A 20,877-nucleotide genomic window follows, 5' to 3' on the forward strand; every position below is an offset into this window, starting at 1 on the left:
TCGATCTTGGACCGTGTGAGTTCACCAAGCTCCAGAAAGAACTATTCGGGTTTCGGGCACTACCAAATTACAGTAGAATTAGGGTGAAATATCCGGCATCCGGACCTTTAATTTGCATTTATCTACGGAATATCCGACTATCCGTACTGCGGACTCTTATCTCTGGACAGGCCCTGGGGGTTTGCACTGGACTAGTATCTATAGGTGCAGTGGGAGCTGCAGTGATGATAGAATATGGACTATGGACTATGGGATATGGTATTTCATCTCATCATTGACTTCTCCTTCATTGTTGATGTTATACCTAGACTACAGGTGTCATGTGTTGTGGCTGCTTGGGTACCTACATTTGCGCCTGGTTTGAAAGATATCGAGAGTGGCTCGTGGCTGACATGGGGAACCAGCATTGTTGTATCTCATAAGGTATGGTCCTTAAGACATCAATTACTTATGAAGTGATGGGTTGTAGGATAGAAGCTCATTTAACTAAATTCGAATCATGTGAGACAAATGAACGATAGTTCGATGCAGATACACTTGGTATGGGGGAGGGTGTTCACAGTGGTTTCGACTAGGCATCAACATTCGACAATACTCTTGTTTGTATGCTAATCTTTAGATAATAGTAGTAAAAAAAGGAGAGAGAGAGAGGGAGAAAGAGAGTCAGGAGAAAGACCCATTTGATTATAACAGAAGAATACTTTGGTAACATTCTGTTTTAATTGCTATTGCTAGGTTGCAGGATGCTTTGTAAGTTGTTACTGTCTTATAGGCAGGTATACCTTAAAGACTGGGGCATCCCACCCGTGTGTCATTTGTCACCCAATGCATAGAGCAGTTGGATAGACAGATAGATAGAGGAGTTGTGGAGGATCAATTATTTAAATTTCAAAGTTGCCATCGAGCTGAACAGTGGACCTGTGACTGGATCCGTGTATCTTTTTGACTCCATTGAGCCAACCCTTTTTTTTTTTTTTTTTTTTTTTTTTGCGATGAAATGAAATGAACAACCAGAGAGAAACCAACAATGGCTATCTATATGGAATGGATACCTTTAGAGTATACCATTACCCTTTACCTCCAAAGTTATATAGGTAGTTAGAAACTCAGTCCGAAGTCATGTACATCCCGTAGTTAGTTAGGTAGTTAGGAACCTAGAGTTGTCTAAGAAAAGAACAATCCCCAGTCTCCCGTACCTGTCCCTGTCCCTGACTAGATACCTGGAAGTAAAGTAACCTAGGAGAAAGTAAATACTCCTGGAGACTGAGGTGTGTGGACTGACTGGATGCACCCTCTATGTTTTTTTTTTTTGTTTTTTGTCCTTTACTCCTCCTTCTCACACACTCTCTAGCAATAATAATAATTATCATAATAATAATAATAACAATCATATCCAACACTTCACTCCTCTTTTTTCAGAATAATATCTTAAGAGATCAACAAGACAACCACCATAATATATACAGACCCAAAGCATGCATTAACCTCGCTGACTGGGAGGGTGACGGATTACCTAATTATACAGCTGCACAACCGGGCCCTGTTCATTTCGCATCAAAAGACGCCGTCTTCTTCCTTCACTTCTTCTATCCAAACCGGTTCATAATAATAATCATCGTCCTTCCATTCTCTCTTTCTCTTCCTCTCTCTATCTGTCTCTCTTTCTCCCACCTACTTCCCCCTCTCCCCACCCCCCCCAAATCAAATCAATCTCATCAATCTCCTAATCAAAGTCCCTTCCCTTCTCTCTTCCCGATCGATTGAATTGATCTCTCTCTCTCTCCCCCTCTTTCTCTGCCTGCTTCCGACCACGTCGTCTCGCGTCGTTTGAACCTCCCTCATTTCCGTCCTGAACATGCTGATCGGTCGCTGAACTTTCTGCCACGCCCCTGCCTGGCTGGCCGCTCCAGTTCGACTCGCAAAATCCTCCTCCTTTTTGCGAAACGAAAGAAAACAATTAATCCTAATAAATTACATGCGTTTCACTCCCCGATACCAACTGATCGGCTCGCTTTTCCACCTGACTCTCCGCCTTTGTCGCTCCCCTATCCTTCATCAATTGGTTCCGACTGTCGATTATTAAGGAACCAGGTCGATCTACTTTTATCCTTGGGAAGGCTCCGACAAGCGTCCCTCGATCAGCTTTATTGGCCCACGCAGGCCTCACGTCACATTCCCCGATCCCCTCTTGCCTTTTTCTCTATCCCCCTCCCTCTCTCCCCCCCCCTCTCTCTCTCTCCCACCCCTGGACTCTCCCTCTCCGGCCTCTCCCCCCCCCCCCCCTGGGAGTCAAATACAACGGGCAAAGCGCACCATGCCCTCCTTCGCCAATGACGGGGCAGCTACTGCTACGGCCACACATCCTCGTCCGTTTGATTCACCGCGAGGGAAACCGCGCGATAAGGGTTCCGTGGGAAATACATTTCTGTGGACCAACTGGCCCAATGGTGACACGAACCAGATCGATTCTCACTCGAATGATCGCCAGTATCTTCCGGACCTGAAGAATGGCAGTGCCTACTCTCTGAACAACGGCCCCCGATCAAGTGCCAGCTCCTACACGCGAGACCCTCCGCTTTCGAAAGATGGCAGTATGCATTCAATAGGAAACGGTTCACTGCGAGACCCAAGGGAAACAGGACGAGTTTCAATGACGTTGGAGAAAGATATCGCTCGCAAGTCTTTCGATGTGGGAGCCAGCGCTGGCGTTGGCTCAGCGACACCGTCGATCTCTAGCAGTCACCAGCTGAATGGTAGGTCACCGAGCCCGCGTCAAGTCAATGGGAGGGCCTTGATCAACGGAGATCATTCTCAACCGTCCGTCGATGAGCTGGCCTCTTCGAACTCGACGGCTCTGACCAACGGAAACGTTTCGCCGATTTCGCATTCTGAAGACACCGACCGTCCTTCTTTTGAGCCCGATCGGTTATCAGCGTCACAGACGACTACCACTTACCGTTACTCTTCCCCCCCTCTACCATCCGCCGGCGACAGTATCCAATCACAAGACCCAGCAGCGTCAGGTCTGCGCCATCGACACACATTGCAAGTCCCGAAAGCGACAAGCAGCCGTCGCAATAGCCGCGATCACACCGACGACATCGCCTACAGTAGTGGTCGTTTATCTCCCACAACGGGGGCGACCCGCCGGGCGTCTCTCAGCTTGGTACGGCGAGCCACAAAAACCAACCGCTCAGATTCGTTCCCTGATGAGGCGAATCCGGACGACGATGCAGCGCGTTGGGCGGAGGCGATCAAGCATCGGAGAGCTTCGCGGAAGAAACGCCGTGACGACGACGACGACGATCGCGTTATCGTTGGGACTAAAGTCGATCAGAACCATGTCAACTGGGTGACAGCATACAATATGTTGACGGGAATCCGCTTCACCGTCTCCAGGATCAACGCGAAGATGGACCGAGAATTGACGCCGGCGGATTTTGTCGCCAAGCATAAATTCTCTTTTGATATGTACAGTCCACAGCCCCTGTCCCATCCCCCATAATGCCCTTTTGTTCGATACTGACTCGTCGATTGCGAACAGTACGGGCAACGAGTTAACACCTTCCGCCAAGTACGACTTCAAATTCAAGGATTATGCGCCCTGGGTGTTCCGGCACTTGCGAGCCAAGTTCCGTCTGGATCCCGCCGACTATCTCATGTCCCTGACCAGCAAGTACATCCTCTCGGAGCTGGGCTCCCCCGGAAAGAGTGGAAGTTTTTTCTATTTCTCCCGGGACTACAAATACATCATCAAAACCATCCATCATTCCGAACACAAACTGCTCCGAAAGATCCTCCCCGAGTACTACAAGCACGTGGAACAAAACCCGAACACATTGATTTCGCAATTTTACGGTCTCCATCGCGTCAAGATGGCATATGGTCGCAAGATCCACTTCGTTGTCATGAACAATCTGTTCCCGCCCCACCGTGATATCCACCAGACCTTCGACCTGAAGGGGTCAACAATCGGTCGGGATCTGAGGGAGGATGACCTCGAACGGAACCCGCGAGCTACGCTGAAGGATCTAAACTGGCTCCGGCGGGGTCGTCACCTCGAGTGTGGGCCGACGAAACGGGATTTTTTCATCAAGCAGCTCGAACGGGATGTGGAGTTACTGAAAAAGCTCAAGATCATGGATTACTCTCTTCTGGTCGGTATCCACGACCTTGGCAGAGGTAACGAGGAGAAGCTTCGCGACAAGACCTTGCAAGTCTTCCAACCAGGGGGCGATCGGGAGGAAGAGGCGAGCCCGAATATGCTGATGCGCACTCCGTCCAAGCTGGAAAACGAGCGCAAGGCCCGTGAGCTGCGGATGCTCATCAAGCGGGAACGTCCAGTGCCTCTCGATAAAGCTGCCGCAAAGATGCCCGAGGAGATTCTCGATGAACGAAAGTATCACATCTTCTATGCCGATGACGGCGGGTTCCGGGCCACTCATGAGAATGGTCATCCTGGCGACGAAATTTACTACCTTGGGATTATTGACTGCTTGACTCATGTAAGTGAATCTTGCAACGGCACTTTTTGCCCTTTATGTTCTTTGAATCTTGGAGCCATGGCTAACATTGGGACAGTACGGAACTGTGAAGAAGTTAGAAAACTTCTTCAAAGGTCTCTCGCATGACCGAAATCACATCTCACCGATTCCACCTGAGGGCTATGGTGATCGATTCGTCAAATTCATCAAGGGCATCACTATGTCCAAAGAGGAGGCTGCGCGACATCAGGAGGCTCGATCGCAGGGCAAGGTCTCTGCTGAACGATCGGCCTCCGTGGAACGTACGATGCAGGCGGCGGAGAAGGAGGCCTCAAAGGACGTCTCTGTTACACATCCTCGGACATTATCGACCGTCTGGGATCCCGTGGACGTCAATGGACCTGGTCCGACGTCGACGTTGCCGATCGTGGATGAAGCCGGCGAGGGCAGCAGTGTTGGTGGAGTGAGTCACAACAGTCGACAAGGACCCCCTTCAACAGAAAAGGACCTACCTCCTTTGCCAAATGACGCAAAAGGGAAAGGTGTGTCTCACCACGGCCAGAATGGCCTCTCACCTCTGTCAGCAGCTCGATAACCGCCATTGCAACTATGCGAACCTCGACATTATCTGTTCTTTATTGCTCTCTTTTTTTTGGCGTGCTGTTTTCCGGTCGATTATCTCATGATATCCCCATTCGCAGTCGATGACGCTCTGTTTCTTCGGCGCCATAGATCGTTTCCATTTGCATGTTCGAGCCACGCATCTTCTCCCGCCATCATTGGGTTCTTCTCCTAGGAAGACCGGTCCCGTGATAGTGCCCATGTTACCATGATTGACGTGATTTTCCTTGCTGCACCTGGGCTTTTTACGCCCATTTGACTCTTTGGGACTTTGATGCCATCCCCCGCTCTCTTTTTATCTTGGATCACACCATACCTTGGGCCAACAAGTGTCTCATAGACGAGATACGCCTTTCCATATCCCCTTATCCTCAGCATGACATGCAATTTCTGATCATGTGGACCATCATTTGAGAGACTATCATCTCGCCCTTTCCTTTTTGTGTACCTTTCCTTTTGACCATCATTTTTGTTTTCTTTTAGTTCCGTCTGGTTGATATCGACTTTCAACTAGTTGTGTTCTATTGCAAGGGACTGACTACGATCTTTGCAGTCCCTTCCAAGTTTCCATTCTTCTACTCCTCTTGTTTTGTTTCTTTTCCATTCCCCTGTACCAATTACTTCGTATATCTTTTTCTTGTTACCACTGTTTCTTTTTATCTCCTTTTGTTGGAACTAAATACGCCCAATGCTGGCCCCATAACACTCTACCCATTGTTCTAGACACTCCTTGGTACGAGCCGTACCTCCTATTTTCCTTATCTGTATCCCTTTTTTTTTTTCTGGTGCTACTCGATTGACATCGATCGCCTACTGTTGAACTCATGGCTGGGAGAAGCCTGTTTTACCTTTGTGTGAGAAAGCCAGTTTTGAGCGCATCGCAACTTCATTTCCAGTATGTTTCTTGTTTTGTGACTTTTGGCTCCTAGCAAAAGACCGATAGAAGAGCTCTTTTACATTGCAGCCAAGTAGAACATCAATCGATACCTACATCTCATTCTGATCCTGTGTTCCATTCCGCATGATTCTCGAGTGTATTCTTGACGTGGATCCAGTTCCAGCTGTGCCTTCTACTTCGAGATTAGTACATACAGCGTTGATCGGTCTTTCGTCTTTGAGATATATAGCCTATCACCACTGCACCTTCCTTGGAAGAATACAGACCATGTCAGGAAAGTGCAAAGGTCTAGCTAGGTACCAGTCTTGATCCCACTAGAAGAAGTCTGAAGTGAAGTCAGATATCACAAGCAGAATCGGATTTTTCTACCCATCCCTGGCCTAATGGTACATCTCGAGAAGGGAAGTAAGTAATCATGGCAAAAAGAAGGGAACGAATAAACAGCCTAAGACAGATCCTCAAATCAAACGACGCCGGGATAGATGCAAAAGAAAAACGAAACGATAAACGGAAAGAGAGAAGAAACGAAGGCGGAAAAAAAAGAAAAAAAAAAAAAAATAGAACTCCAATTGAGCAAATCTGATATTTCCCGCGCAGCAAGACAAATACGATTAAAAAAAAAAAATTTCCGTCCATTCGTAAAGAGGACGGTTTCCTCCGGTCCCGCCTGTTTCCCAACCGATTGACGCCGAGTCAAAAAGTGCGCAGTAATGTGAGATGGTGTGTGAGGGTGAGGCGTTCTGAGTTTTAAAAAAAAAAGAAGAAAAAGAAAAAGCATATCTCTATGTAAACAGGGTCCATAGTGTAATTGATGCATGGGGTGGAAAGGAAGTTGAAAGAAGAAGGGGGAAGGATAGTGATGATGGGATCACTCGGCCTTTCCTTGCGTGACCTTGGCGGCCTGGACGGCGGACATCTTCTGGGTCCAGCCTTGGGTGGGTTGGGGCTTCTTGACGGTGCGGAGGTCATCGGTGGAAAAGCCGGAGATGCGCATGTTGTAGTTCCTCTCCAGGACGAGCTGGATGTCGCGGATCTCAAGCGTGGAGGACGGGCGCAGTTTGGCAAGACGGCATGCAGCGGTGATCACGTCATCGACGAAGTCGTCGGCCATTTGCAGGATGAACTATATGGTAGGTTAGCACTCCGTGTGAAATCCTTCTGGAGTGGAAGACGCCGAAAAAAGGCGTATTACCTCTTCAGCATCCGGTGTGAGCCCCTCGCCCTCTCCTCCTCCGGTGACCTGGCGGACCAGAATATCCAGCATCTTCTTGCTCAGAACCCGCTGACCCTCGCCTTCAAGGACGTAGCCTGGATGTTTCTGGATCGCCGGCTGACCCATCATACCCATCGCGCCATGGCTAGGGCCTCCTGATAGAGTTGGTCGCGCTGGCGCCATGCTGATCGGCTCAGGGGGCGGAACGTTGAGGTTCTTTGGAATCGCCATGTTGATGTTCCGCGCTGAGTTCTCAGCCCCTCGGTTAGGGATGTATCCTTGAGGGTGCGCATGGGGATTGGCAGCAGCCTGTGACACATTCGGCTGACCCAGATTATTATTGGCGGTGTTGTTGGTGTAATTCTGGGCAGCTTGGGCCATAGCAGCTTGATGGGACAAAGGACGCGGGGGACCTTGGATATTGACAGGTTGTGGAGCAGTGGGGGTGGGCGTGGAACCGTCAGGGTTGGGTGCTTGGCTAAATGTGACTTGTGCGCCTGAGGCACCCTGCTGCGAAAGAGGTTGCGGCTGTTGCGGCGGTGGTGGTGGTGGTGGTTGTGGTGGTTGTTGCTGTTGCTGTAGCTGCAGTGGTTGCTGGGGAGGCACGGCAGAAGGGGCAGGCGCAGTGCCTCCAGTTTGTACAGTGGGTGCTTGGCCTGGTTGAGGTGTTGGAGACATGGCTGCCTGACCGACCTGGTTGCGCGCCGCATTTACTGCAGAGTTGATGGTATGTGGTGCTGGAGTGGGTGCTTGTCCTGGGTGCATCTGCCCAGGGACATTCACTGGGCGCTTGTCACTAATGGTGGGGGCGGGCGTAGCAGCAGTTGGGGTCGCAGCCGCAGTAACAGCGGGAGTCTGCTCAGCGGTCCCTTGAGGCGGATGAGTTTGTGCCTGCCCGGCGCTCTGTAGGCCAGCTCTATTGAGCTGTTGATTCTGCTGCGCTTTGAACGTTTCCTGTTGCTCTTTAAATTTGTTCAAGAATTCGCTACCCTCCCGAAAGAGCTTCTCCGCCGCTAGCTGCCGGTTTTTGAAATCCTGCACCTCTTCCTCACTCAAGTTTCCTGCAGCCTGCCGCTGAGCAAACTGCCCGCGCATCTCTGAGATGCGCACCCGCCCAATCTCCTGCTTCTGAAGCGCGATCCCGTATCGCAGCCTTGCCTCGGGAAGCCATGTTTGTATCTGCTCTTTGCTGATATTGGGAGGGAGGAAGAATTGTAGACCGTTCACTTTCTGTTGGATCTGCGGGAGGAGCTGATTGAAAGACTGTGGGTTGGCGGACTGCGTGCGTTGTACAGGTTGTCCCTGAGCAGCCGCAGCAGCCGCTTGGGCCTGTTGGTGTTGCTGCAGCGCCTGCTGGCGATTATGTTGGAACAAACGCATGCCTTTCATCAGATTCTGAGAGAGCTGCGTGAGTCTCATGTGGGCGTTCTGGTACTCCGCACTCTGTGGCTCGCGGCTGTTGAGGATCTCCCAGAAGTTGCGCACCAGCTGGGTGTGCTGAGCCTTCTGCTGTTCATTGAGATGCGGTAATTTCTGGACCTGGTCCGTCCGGATGAGGTTCGAATGCTGTTGAGGAGTAGCTATCGGCTGATTCGCCGGGGCCTGAGAGCCGTCCATACTGGTCAATAGCTAGGGATCTTCCTGGGCAGGACAAAAGAGAGGAACAAGGGACTGAAATCAATAGGAATTTTATAGGCAAAGGGGATGTTCGAAGCAGCAAGAATAGGCGGAATCGAGGATGATTTGTGGAGGCTGATAAAAAGAGGATAAAATGATGTATTAGATTTGGTCCGCGTCTTACTCGCGGAGATAGGCGTGCAGTATGCTCGAGAACCGAAAGGAAGAGATGCCAACCGTAGCGAAGGAGTGGAGATGTGACGGAAAACGCGATCTTCCTGTGCAAACCCTCGAGATATGGTGGTCTCCGATCAGTGAAGCCGGCTGATGGTCGTTCTGGGGGACGTGATGGCGGAGAGGAAGCGGAAGGGCAGAGTTGCAAGCCTCAGGCTTGGCATTGATGCCTTATTTAACTGACAATGCCCTTGTGGTCCTCGCTGGTGTTGCTTGTATTGTTTTATTACAGGCTCATCATGGTCTCTATTGATGAGATTGATTGTTCTGGAAATGTTGAGATCTATTCTCATTGACTGTCTCAACATGTGTCTATCATCTGAAGCACTAATTGAGCGTGGTCTTCTACAGAGGACTGAGTCTCAATCTAAGGAACCCAACGGATATAACAAATTCATTTTTTTAATGCTTGTAGTGCAAACCGTTCCCCAAGCTAAATGTCTTCTTTGCTAGACATCTGCAAAGCAGAAAGTTTCCGGATGCAAGGTGTAAAGACATAGAAGCTCTGCGGACTATGTCTCATGGCACTCTCAGAGGCGAAGTGCAATCTCAGCGCCAGAAGAAAACTGCCTCGTTTAAGACTAATGGGCTGAAGGTGCGAGCTAGGCCACAAACCTATCCCTCTCTTCTTAGGTCGTTTATTCGAAGCCACGGATCAGATGGCACATTGGCCCGAAACCTGCTATGTAAGGCGACGCAAAGAGAAAACACTTGTGTTTGTGGAGTTTTCCAGCAGCCGTATGTCCCCTTTAGTGAGCTTGAGCCCAAAAAGCTTTGTGGCGTTTGTTGGGGATAGCCAATGCATGGCAAGTGGCGGTTTCACCCAAATCCATGCTACAGTTCCAAGCTCAGCGTGTAGGTTGATTCTTGATCAGTCAAGAATCAAGAACTCCAGTGCTAAACTTAGAAAAGCGCTTTCTTAAGTTCAGTCCAAGTGAGTGGGTACCGGTTACTGAAACGCGGGTCTGCACTACCTCTCAGACACAGGAGCAAGTCCAACAGATGCAACTCAATCCCGTATGATGAGCGACAGCCTCTAGAGCCTTTTTGAAGAGCCTAGAGCGTTTTATGGTGCGGTCGATGGGGCAAACAAGTAAGGCAGGCCTCGGAGCTCAACCCATCAAGCCACCCAGATCTCTTTCCATACCGCTGACACGGGCTTCTAGAGCCCGTTTCCTTCTTTCAAGTTCTCTGATCTCCTCCATCTCCCTCTCAATGTCAGCATCAGTGACACCACCGCCATCCGCTTGGGAGGCTGGTGTGTTGTCATAGTCATCATAGTCATCCCCATATGAGTGGCTCATCTGCTCCAATTCTGTAGTGTTCCTTGCTACACGGTTCTCCAATTTGGCAACTGAGTCGCTGATTATTTCGTGACGGTAGCGTAGGCTCGCGATCTTTTCTAGCGCACCAGCAACAGGACTTCAAAGAAATCAGCACAAACGGAACAATAAATGGGGAGTGACCACTTACTAAACATTGCAGAGTATCTCCGCACCCCGCAGTAACACATCGATGTTGACTTCAACGCGCGTTCCTCTGCTAGAGGTCCCCGCAGAGCGTTTGATCTCTTCCATCATGTCAGACCCTAAGACTCTGGCGACTGCTGACTGATTTCGATTGTTCCGTGCCGCATAGATCCGACTGGCCATCGACTCTCCCTCTGCGTCAGGTTGGAACATTGTCCCCCGCCTTGTTGCCCGTCGCTGGGACGTAGCCGACGGATCGGTCTGAAACAGCGCTCGCTCATGAGCTTCAGTATCACGGATCAGAGCTGTAATATCATGAGGACCTAGGAGGGCATTGGTGAAGATTCGAGGCTGAGGGAAACTGCCAACGGACGTCGATCAACATCCTATCTTCAGAGCAAAACCAGAGACATTGCGCACTCACGGTAATTCTGCGATCGCATTGGAGGAGAGCTGGATCTGCTCTAGATGGTTTTCAAGCAACGACATTGTTGCTGCTAGCGTATATAAATTTATGTTCAGAAATGAAGGAAAAAGCAGCAAGGCTCAAAATAAGTACTGTGTATGTCAAAATAGGTAGCGCTTGGGAGCCGGGCAACCATGTAAACACCCAATGGCGGTGGTGCTGGGTCGTGTTATCAGCGAGACAACCAACTCCGACCGCCAAGAAACGAAGCTGGCCGCGAAGCTGCTGGCTGCCTCAGGCCAACGGGGCTTGAGGTGGCAACGCTCGCGCTCTTGTGGCCGAAGATCGAAAAATAACAGACGACAGCTCTCTCTGTCTCTCAAAACACAAGCCACTTGAGTTACGACTCCTCGTGTTCAAGCTATAATTTGTTTCCCCCTGTATTTCCGTCTCTTTCTTTATACTTCTCTTCAATTCTGCGACTCGTTGTCAATAGTGAGGCGAGGATTCTTCTGCAGCTGACCCAGCTCCGTCGTCACATCAGCTGCCGCCCGCTCCCAGTAAGCTACCCTTCAACTGACTAAGCCTTGTGCTGGTTCTCTCGTTGTCCATCCCCAAAGTCAACCTTGACATCACATCACCACCTCATCAACCATCTTTCCCACCTCCCCAAAACACCGTATCCCATCATTTCTTTCTTCTCCTGCTTTCCCGAGCTCGTCTCCTTTCTCATCGGTCGTTTGTTTATACCCGTTGTTCGTGTCCGAGGACGTTCATTGGGCTTCTAATCCCCCTTCCTCTGTTCTCCGGTACTGCGGTTGCTTCTTGCCCAGCCGAGCTTCACGCTGAGGAAAAATGCCGACCGAGAGACGTTCTTTGCGATCCAATAGCAAGTCAGATACCTCTTCGTCTACTAACGGTGACAAAGCGCGCTCCAGCTCGCAGAGCTCGAGCTCCAACAAGGACAAGGCCGCGCCAGCCCGCGCCGCCGCCAGCAAGGCTACGAAAGCTGCTTCGTCGAACAACGCATCCAACTCCGGAATGGGTGAACAGCGTGACCAGCCGCATACTAATGGCGTGAACGGTTCTGAGGACATTGAGATGGAAGAGGATACGGCAGGTGGGCCTACATCCTCATCCAACACCAGTAAGAATCGGAAAGGTGACGAGAAGATGACTGTTGTAGTGCCCCCCTCCAAGGGTTCGAGGCTATCCGGAGACAAGGGCCAGGATCAGCAGGGTGATGTTGCCATGGAGGGCGCCGAGAATGAGGCCGAACCGGAGGTTGACCCCAAGGTCAAGGCTGTTCAAGGTTCGTCTCTTTCGAGCTTATTGTTGTTGCTGGATGCATGCCTAATGACACACTATTTATCGACATGTACAGATATCAAGGCCAACTTTACACTTCTCGAACGAGGCGTCGCCCACTTCGACCCCAGATTTACACTGCGTGTGTTGAGATCGATATCCTCAATGCGCAAGCACATCACCCCTGATGTGCTGGCGGAAGTCATCGTTGAGACCTACCCGCCATCGAGCCCCACCGCCTCGTTCTTGCTCGAGGCCATCGATAAATCTGGCGCGTTCGATACAGCGGTAGCTAGTTCAAAGATGGAAGTTGACTCGGAGAAGAACAAACCTTCACCCAAGGAGATTTTGCCCGAGATAGATACCTACTTGTCTATCCTCGTTCAGATCTATCTCTATGATAAGAAGGATTTCCAAAGGGGTGCGAAGTTCTCAACTGCCTTGATCGAGCGTCTGCGGACTCTCAACCGTCGTACTCTTGACTCTCTCGCTGCTCGCGTGTACTTCTATTACTCCCTCTTCTACGAGCAGATCGCCCCCCTTCCTCCATCCCCCGCTGCAGCCGTCACGTCTATCCGCCAGCCATTGCTCGCGGCGCTCAGAACGGCAGTCCTTCGAAAAGATGTCGACACTCAGGCTACAGTGATGACCTTGTTGCTGCGAAACTACCTGTCTACCTCCCACATCTCGCAGGCTGACTTGCTCATCTCCCACAACAACTTCCCATCCGCAGCATCGAACAACCAGATTGCTCGGTACCTATACTATCTGGGGCGCATCCGTGCAATTCAGCTGCAATATACGGATGCTCATGGGCACCTGATCGGTGCCACGCGCAAGTCTCCGTCGAGTCAAAGTGCCCGGGGTTTCTATCAAGCTTCCCACAAGCTGCTTGTGGTTGTTGAGCTGCTGATGGGTGATATCCCCGACCGTGCGATTTTCCGTCAGCCTGCTCTTGAGCGCGCTTTGCACCCATACTTCTTACTTGTTCAGGCCGTTAGTGTTGGTGATCTGGATGGCTTCTTGAACATTGTAAATACGCACAGTGCAACGTTCAGAAAGGACGGAACCTACACCTTGATCCTGCGCTTGAGACAAAACGTCATCAAGACCGGCATTCGCATGATGTCTCTCTCCTACTCTCGCATTTCTCTCCGGGACATCTGCCTACGGCTTGGTCTGGACAGCGAGGAGTCCGCAGAGTACATTGTGGCCAAGGCAATCCGTGACGGTGTGATTGAGGCTACTCTGGATCACGAGCATGGTTACATGAAGAGCAAGGAGGTTGGGGATATCTATGCCACTCGTGAGCCTGGAGAGGTCTTCCACGAGCGCATTCAAGCTTGCTTGGCTCTCCACGATGAAAGTGTCAAGGTAGGTGTTTCCTGTGTTACAAGCACCTGCCAGTTGTGCTCCAGATTCTCTTGCTAATACTTCTCTGTCTTATCTTCAGGCTATGAGGTTTCCTATGAACCAACATCGCCTGGAGCTCAAGAGCGCGCAGGAAGCCCGGGAACGGGAACGAGAACTCGCCAAGGAGATCCAGGAAGGGGACATGGATGATGAGGATGCAGGTGGAGATTTCGACGCTATCTAATTGACCCGAAGACTTTGATTCTGCGGCAACTGGACTTTGCCCGGTCCTTCGGGACAATGCACACATCGGCTTCGCAGCTTTTGTTGCGTCATGGTTCGCTAATTCTGTCGCTCGGGGTGTCTATGAGGGGAAATCTGCTGGGTCAACTTGTGAGCATGATCCTGCATGTTTTCGATACTCAGGGATTCGTTTCATTTTTGCGGTTGCCAGAACGGATTTGTTCTGTAGATCTCGTCCGTTAAGCTGGTCGTGTTACCGGATTTCTCTGTAATTTCCATCTATACTTTAGACAAGGAAAGCTCGCTATGTTTCTTGTACAGATGCCTCTTCGTATACTCGTAGTCCTTTCAATATAGTTTGATTTCATGATATGTGTTTTACTTCCGATGATACTACGGAGTACTCTTTTCTTTTCCAAATGTGGTAGTTGTACTTCATTGCCTAGCCTTCCATGTTGTAGTGGTCATTGTGACCTTGGAAGCTGTCGTCTCCCGTTCCGGCCCGAGCGCAGCTCCGCGAGCTCGAAATCTTCGGCGGTTCTGGGATCTGTGGAAATATTACGCACCTCGCAGAGAGAGGCACACCGACGCCTTGTCAACATTCCTTGTGTTCATACAGCCTGAATTTGGGGCTCGTATGTTTAAATCGAGAGGGAAGACTAATAATTTGGATACGGATTCTCCCTGAACGAGCATGAGAGCTCGAACGGTCTCGGCCTCTGGCCTCATTCTCTCATCGCGAACGACGACCTCGACCTCGATATGCTGGCAATGCCTTCGTGAAGATCTCCTCTCAAATCAAGTTCAAATCCACGTTCGAAAATACCATCCCACCCGCCGGAAAGATGTCTCTCCCTTCGGTGCCGCCGTTTCTGCAGCGCAGACCATCTTCAAAGGCCTGCCAAAGGCTCCTCCGGGGATCTCGGTAGATCCATTGAGGATCGTGGGGAAAGAGCTCAAGTTTTTGACGAAGAATATACGCCAATTGCTGGGTTCGGGCCACCCGACTCTTGATAAAGTGGCCAAATATTACACCCGCAGCGAGGGCAAACATATGCGTCCGCTTTTGGTCCTGCTCATGTCACAGGCGACGGCGTTGACTCCGCGGCAGAGTCGTTCAAACTTCACCCCTTCACAGATGGTCAATGATCCCATTAGCTCGCCTTCCGTCCTCGCCGATACGAACCCGGATCTCAGCCCGCTTGTCTCGAAATCGGCCGAAGCGCAATATGATTTTGCGGGGGATGAGAATATCCTGCCTACGCAGCGCCGACTCGCTGAGATCACGGAATTGATCCATACCGCCTCGCTCCTCCACGACGACGTGATCGACAACGCTGTTACTCGGAGGTCGTCTAACTCCGCAAACCTCCAGTTTGGAAATAAGATGGCCGTCCTGGCCGGAGATTTCCTGCTCGGCCGAGCTTCCGTCGCCCTGGCGCGCCTGAGAGACCCCGAGGTCACAGAACTGCTTGCAACTGTCATTGCCAACCTGGTGGAGGGAGAGTTCATGCAATTGAAGAATACCGCCGCGGATGAGAAGAACCCCGTGTTCACCGACGAGACCATCTCGTACTACTTGCAAAAGACGTACCTCAAGACCGCCAGTCTGATCAGCAAGTCGTGCCGTGCAGCGGCATTGCTAGGTGGCAGTACGCCTGAGGTTGTCGATGCTGCTTATGCCTATGGACGCAACCTGGGCCTGGCATTCCAGCTGGTGGATGATCTGCTGGATTACACCGTGAGTGGGGTTGAGTTAGGCAAGCCTGCCGGAGCCGATCTGGAGCTGGGTCTTGCGACTGCTCCGCTGCTCTTTGCCTGGAAGCAGAACCCTGAGCTGGGCCCCTTGGTCGGTCGGAAGTTCAGCCGAGAGGGGGATGTACAAATGGTAAGTGAACTTGCCGAGTTCTCAATCGACTCACACATAGTGTGATAAGACCCGGACTCTGACAATCTTCTAGGCTCGTGAACTGGTGTACAAGAGCGATGGCGTTGAACAGACCCGCGCTCTGGCCCAGGAGTACGCCGACAAGGCCATTACCGCCGTCAGCAACTTCCCTGACAGTGAAGCCAAGGCTGGTCTCATCCAAATGTGCGAGAAAGCCATGAACCGGAGAAAGTAGACTTTTGGGGACTGGTCCAAAAGAATGCATCCTGAAGACAAAAGCTACAGTAGGAAGCTTGTCGATTGATCCGTCTCCAATTCCAGCAACATTCTATATGCTGTCCCACAGAACGGGTTCCAGACGTACATCGATCACGTGTGAAGCACCCCAAACCTACTGTCACATTATTCAATGTTTGTGTATCAATAACCTTCTTTTTGTATGATTCTTAGAGTGTCTGATTTTCTGTGTCCCCTCTCAACCACCTTACGCCTCCCCCTCCCTTCTTGTTCTGCATGTGGCGGATTGGATGAAGCAAGGCTGTACAAGTACGACAACGAAGCTTTAGAAGAATAGAGAGTGCTTGCTGGCGTATGCATTTTGAGTACTTCTCGGAGCACAGGGGTCTGTTTGCGCTGGAGTTTCGAAAGCTGTACAATATTTCTGCAAATCAATATACGATGAATCTATCACGTTCTTGGTCTGGTTCGCCCTGTTGGACGAAAGGATGCCGTTGTGTGGATGTAGTATCTACCTTACAAACTAGGTCAACTCGACTACATCTTCAGGGGATCCGAGATTCCAAGACTCTTCTAGAGGGACTCCTTGATTGCTGGGGTATCGAGTAATGTGGCTCGAAGACGCCTCAGATTGGATCATGATGTCTTGGAGGTTTCAGGTTGATTCCCTGATATGGTGTTCCATCCAATGGAGCAATGCACTTCACAGATCCCATGACTAAGCATACGGGGAAACAATTTTCCACTGCCACTCAAAGTTCCCCATCTGCAGACTCACTGACTAAGCTACACCCGATATGGACAGGTATCGTCAGGTGCCGTCATAGCCTCATAGGATCTGCTGGTACGAGCGGAAGGGACGGAGGAGGACAGTGGAATATAGTCAAAAATAATAAAAGACAAAGACACACTGACGCCGGAAGTGGTTATCGGCTGCATTCCTACGAACAAAAAAATCATCAGTAGAACTCGAGCAGTAAGCAGTGGCTATTTGGTATCTATATTATTCAGTATTGAGTTAAAATACTATCCATTCTTGACCTTGGGAATCTCCAAGGTACGGAGTAGAGAGCTAGGTAACTATCGGTTCCACGTGAGTGAGCTCCAACGATACCGTAGGGACGGCTAAAGTGTATCTTGTCCTGTCTTGCTTTCCTCCATGTGTCCATAACAGTCTCTTCTTCCTCTTTGACACTCTTCTCTCTCCCCCATTCTTTAATCTATTTCGCGAACTCGTTACCCTCGGCCATTTTGGTATATCGCGCGATCATACAAGCACTTCGTTCTTATCGCTACCTGGCCCTTGGCTGGCGTTCCCCTCACATGACCACGGCCGCGACGACGACGATGGAGTCTTTGCTGCTGCATCTCTGATTTGACCAGGTCCCGATGGGTTCGTTTGGTAGTTTTCTGTTTGTATACTTCCTCGGCGGACTCACCTTCATTCCGCTGGTCCTGTCGCTGGTTCTTCTTCACGCCTATCTGACGCTCCCGCGCGCTTCCCCACCATCCGGTGCTCCAAACGAACGAGCTGCAGATGATATCCGGCACCCGAGCGATGATTCCGATAGTTTGAAGTCCGGCACGGATGAGCTGGCCGACAAGTTTCACCGTACCCACGAGTCCGATGTCGCTGCTGGCTATTTCGCGGTTTGTCGCGAATATGTTCCTGGTGGTGTCAATGGCAAGCCTCCCGAGCGAACCACCCCGGCGGGTGAGGTGATCGCCGCCGAGAGCCCCAGCGTCTACCAGACTATGTATAGGAGCTTGTTTGATAGGAAGCAGACACCGACCATTGAGCCTGCGAAGAGTAATGGGAAGAATGGGAAAAGGGCTCGGAATGTGTTCTACATCGTTCTGCGGTATGTCATTCCCTCTTGTCCCCCCGCTTCTGACTCTCGCTGCGTCAATTATCTTGGTAGTAGTTTGAGAATACTGAACTAACAACGCAAACAGACATGGCCATTTGATGCTCTACGACGATGCGAACCAGGTGGAAGTACGATACGTCATCTCCCTCGCCCATCATGATGTGAGCATCTATGGGGGAGGAGAAGGGGAGATCCCGGAGGGTGAGCTATGGTTGAAGCGGAACGCCATTTGTCTCTCGAGACGACTGGATTCACTTGGGGATCTTGGAGGGCCGACACCCCCTTTCTACCTATTCTCCGAGAATCTCTCAGAAAAGGAGGACTTCTACTTCGCCATGCTCCAGAACCAGACGAGAATGGGCGATTTTCCAAATTGCCCACCCAAACACCAACAATTCGAAGTCAAGCATATCGTCACGCTCGTGCAGCGTCTGCATTCCTCCGAGGAACAACTACAGACACGCTGGATCAATGCTGTCCTGGGCAGGGTATTCTTGGCCATGTACAAGACCCCTGAGATGGAAGAATTCATACGGCAGAAGATCACGAAGAAGATCTCTCGGGTTAATAAGCCGAATTTTATCAGCAAAATTGGTCTGCAACGGATTGACATGGGCGAGGGCGCTCCGTTCATCACTAACCCGAGGCTCAAGGATCTGACCGTCGATGGAAATTGTTGCATTGAGACCGATATTCAGTATGCCGGTAACTTCCGTCTCGAGATCTCAGCCACTGTCCGCATTGACCTGGGCCCTCGCTTCAAAGCTAGAGAAGTGGATATTGTGCTTGCTGTGGTGCTCAAGAAGCTCGAGGGGCATATGTTGATTCGTTTCAAGCCTCCACCCAGTAACAGAGCGTGGATCTCCTTCGAAACCATGCCAAATATCGTCATGGACATTGAACCGATTGTCAGCTCAAAGCAGATCACTTATGGGATCATCCTGCGAACCATTGAGAGTAGAATCCGCGAGGTTGTTGCGGAAAGTGTCGTCCAGCCATTCTGGGACGACATTCCTTTCTTGGACACTGCTTCTCAGGCTTTCCGGGGAGGAATTTGGCAGCGAGAGATCCCTAGGCCCGGTTCGAAGGCTGAAATACCAGACGAATCCGTCAGTCACCCACAGACGCCGACCACGAGGGATCCTCTCGATGCGCTGAAGACTAAGGATGATCGTGCGCTGAGCATGCCTGTCCTTCTGGAAAGCACATCGGGAACCTTGAGATCTCGCAAAAGTTCCAAGTCGATCACAGTAGACTCTGAAAAGAGCCTATCATCTGCTCTTGACAGGACAGGTGAACCATCGTTACCACGCGCGATACGTTCTCAGACCTTCTCAAACGCTGCCGATCCTGTGGTTACTGCAGATAATATCAAGATTGAAGCCATCACGACTGACATTAAAGGCGAGGAGAAGAGCAGTGCTGCCAGTGCCATGATTGAGATATCAAATCGCTCACCTTCTGGCTCGCCAAACAAGACGCCGAACGGATCGCCGCCTACGGGGAGCAATATCAGCCCGGAAAAGCTGGCATTCAGTCGAGGCTCCTCCTTTACAGAATCTCTCGAGGGTGTTAGCGAGTTTATCAATCAGTCCCCCGCGCGTCCCACATCTGCCCACTTGGCTAGTGATTCGTCACTGAACCTTCGAAGCGTTGGGGGCAGCTCAAGTACATCAATCAACAGCGAGAGATCGCGGCGACGGAGCACATTGGAAACACTAGAGACTCTGACCAAGCCAGTTGCTTCTTCGAATGGCTCCGAGGAAAAACCGAAGAGCTCGCTATCGTTGGGCACAGCGACCGCTGTAGCTAAGAAGTGGAGCTGGAGTGTGTTTGGGAAGGGCGATTCCCACGCCGGACATGAATCTTCTCGACCTGCTGGTACCCCTAATGAGCCGATCGGACGCGGCCATCCACTCCCACCACCAGGAACCCCATTACCGCGCCCTGAGAAGTTCGGAATCAAGAATAACCCCCTGCCTCGACGAAAGCCTGTCCCGCCACAACTTCCCGAGCGACCCAAAAAGGAAAACAAAAGACCTGTCTCCAAAGCGCCATTGCCGAAACGCAAAGCTCTAGGCAAAAAAGAAGGGGACGAAAGCAGTCCGGACGAAATATTGGTGGTCGAAGCGCCGTATGATTCGACACCCAATAGCCCTGCCCCTGATTCTGCGTCTGACATAGAATCCATGCGCCCGGCCGTGACGCAGAATACCTCGCAAACTCCGCCTGGGTCGGCTCCTACTGAGCTGATTGAGACAGGCTACAGTCATGACTGGGATAATAAGGACGACCGAAAACTCAGTGAACAGAATCCCATCGCTCGGGATGTACCTGATATCGCGAAGCATGACATGGAGTTACTGTCGGCAACTGACGGAATTATACCATGATTCGGGATCATATCACTCTTGACGGTAGACCCGAGGAGGATAGATCATTGTCGGACATCCCGAATTCCTTGTTACATCTCTATACCTGGTTCGTCATGACAGCTCTGCAGTGCGGAGTCTCTGTACGTTGATCAGCAAATGGGCGTTCGGTGTTGATTGGATTTCCCGAGCGTTGCCTGCAGTATATTTGATATGCTATCGTTCTTAGAAGGCAATGAAATTCATCTCTAGCTCTTATATACTGGTATAGTGTCGCCAAGGTCGTCTGTAGTGAAATAGATGAGTCTGTATGATCGAAGTCGAAGCTCCGACACAAAGCTCTTGGAGGTATCTCCTATTTAAGCACAGCCAGAAATGGGTTCATCAGCAGACATCTGACATGCTAGACAGTTTGGATAATCGGATTGAGCTTTTGAATCCTTGCGTCCATCGGTAGAACTATACTACAATCCACTGGAACCAGCTTGGAGGACGACGCGTTGCCAAGACCCGCGATGGACGCAGTGCAGGCGCCAGTTTTCCCGCCAGGCGCCCAAAACGTCATTGTCTCTGGACTCTGGCTTCCCAATTTCCTCTCTCACAGTCAAATTTGTTGTTTTTGTCGTCTTCGGGTCAGGCTTTCTTTTCCTTCTCTTTGAAGTC

General features: G+C 50.7%; 6 protein-coding genes across 6 annotated transcripts, besides 9 other annotated features; 4 read left to right on the top strand and 2 right to left on the bottom strand.

Moving 5' to 3' along the window:
- The first annotated feature begins 638 nt into the window (after window positions 1-638).
- Window positions 639-663: a microsatellite.
- A 300-nt stretch (window positions 664-963) lies between these two features.
- Window positions 964-988: a microsatellite.
- Window positions 964-989: a microsatellite.
- Window positions 990-1,352: 363 nt separating this feature from the next.
- Window positions 1,353-1,392: a microsatellite.
- Window positions 1,393-1,627: 235 nt separating this feature from the next.
- Window positions 1,628-1,667: a microsatellite.
- A 102-nt stretch (window positions 1,668-1,769) lies between these two features.
- Window positions 1,770-1,796: a microsatellite.
- A 402-nt stretch (window positions 1,797-2,198) lies between these two features.
- Window positions 2,199-2,232: a microsatellite.
- An 82-nt stretch (window positions 2,233-2,314) lies between these two features.
- On the top strand, window positions 2,315-5,079 carry ACLA_034040 (1-phosphatidylinositol-4-phosphate 5-kinase; the record flags this gene model as incomplete). Its single annotated transcript, XM_001270626.1, has 3 exons — window positions 2,315-3,471; window positions 3,545-4,505; window positions 4,582-5,079. The coding sequence occupies 3 exons, from the start codon at window positions 2,315-2,317 to the stop codon at window positions 5,077-5,079; spliced, it is 2,616 nt and encodes an 871-aa protein (XP_001270627.1).
- Window positions 5,080-6,537: 1,458 nt separating this feature from the next.
- Window positions 6,538-6,561: a microsatellite.
- A 310-nt stretch (window positions 6,562-6,871) lies between these two features.
- On the bottom strand, window positions 6,872-8,833 carry ACLA_034050 (putative transcription initiation factor TFIID subunit 12; the record flags this gene model as incomplete). Its single annotated transcript, XM_001270627.1, has 2 exons — window positions 6,872-7,126; window positions 7,196-8,833. 2 exons carry the CDS (start codon window positions 8,831-8,833, stop codon window positions 6,872-6,874), a joined length of 1,893 nt encoding a protein of 630 aa, XP_001270628.1.
- Window positions 7,752-7,781: a microsatellite.
- A 1,346-nt stretch (window positions 8,834-10,179) lies between the features above and the next one.
- ACLA_034060 (uncharacterized protein) lies at window positions 10,180-11,025 on the bottom strand (the record flags this gene model as incomplete). The annotated part of the gene is made up of 3 exons (XM_001270628.1): window positions 10,180-10,489; window positions 10,541-10,897; window positions 10,961-11,025. 3 exons carry the CDS (start codon window positions 11,023-11,025, stop codon window positions 10,180-10,182), a joined length of 732 nt encoding a protein of 243 aa, XP_001270629.1.
- A 772-nt stretch (window positions 11,026-11,797) lies between these two features.
- ACLA_034070 (proteasome regulatory particle lid subunit RPN3) lies at window positions 11,798-13,847 on the top strand (the record flags this gene model as incomplete). The annotated part of the gene is made up of 3 exons (XM_001270629.1): window positions 11,798-12,254; window positions 12,327-13,624; window positions 13,704-13,847. 3 exons carry the CDS (start codon window positions 11,798-11,800, stop codon window positions 13,845-13,847), a joined length of 1,899 nt encoding a protein of 632 aa, XP_001270630.1.
- Window positions 13,848-14,540: 693 nt separating this feature from the next.
- On the top strand, window positions 14,541-15,969 carry ACLA_034080 (trans-hexaprenyltranstransferase; the record flags this gene model as incomplete). The annotated part of the gene is made up of 2 exons (XM_001270630.1): window positions 14,541-15,734; window positions 15,808-15,969. 2 exons carry the CDS (start codon window positions 14,541-14,543, stop codon window positions 15,967-15,969), a joined length of 1,356 nt encoding a protein of 451 aa, XP_001270631.1.
- Window positions 15,970-17,360: 1,391 nt separating this feature from the next.
- ACLA_034090 (uncharacterized protein) lies at window positions 17,361-20,235 on the top strand (the record flags this gene model as incomplete). The annotated part of the gene is made up of 2 exons (XM_001270631.1): window positions 17,361-17,833; window positions 17,928-20,235. The coding sequence occupies 2 exons, from the start codon at window positions 17,361-17,363 to the stop codon at window positions 20,233-20,235; spliced, it is 2,781 nt and encodes a 926-aa protein (XP_001270632.1).
- Between the last annotated feature and the right edge of the window lie 642 nt (window positions 20,236-20,877).

This window comes from Aspergillus clavatus, genomic scaffold (genome assembly GCF_000002715.2).
Source record: "Aspergillus clavatus NRRL 1 1099423829802 genomic scaffold, whole genome shotgun sequence".
In the NCBI taxonomy this organism is placed as follows: domain Eukaryota; kingdom Fungi; phylum Ascomycota; class Eurotiomycetes; order Eurotiales; family Aspergillaceae; genus Aspergillus; species Aspergillus clavatus.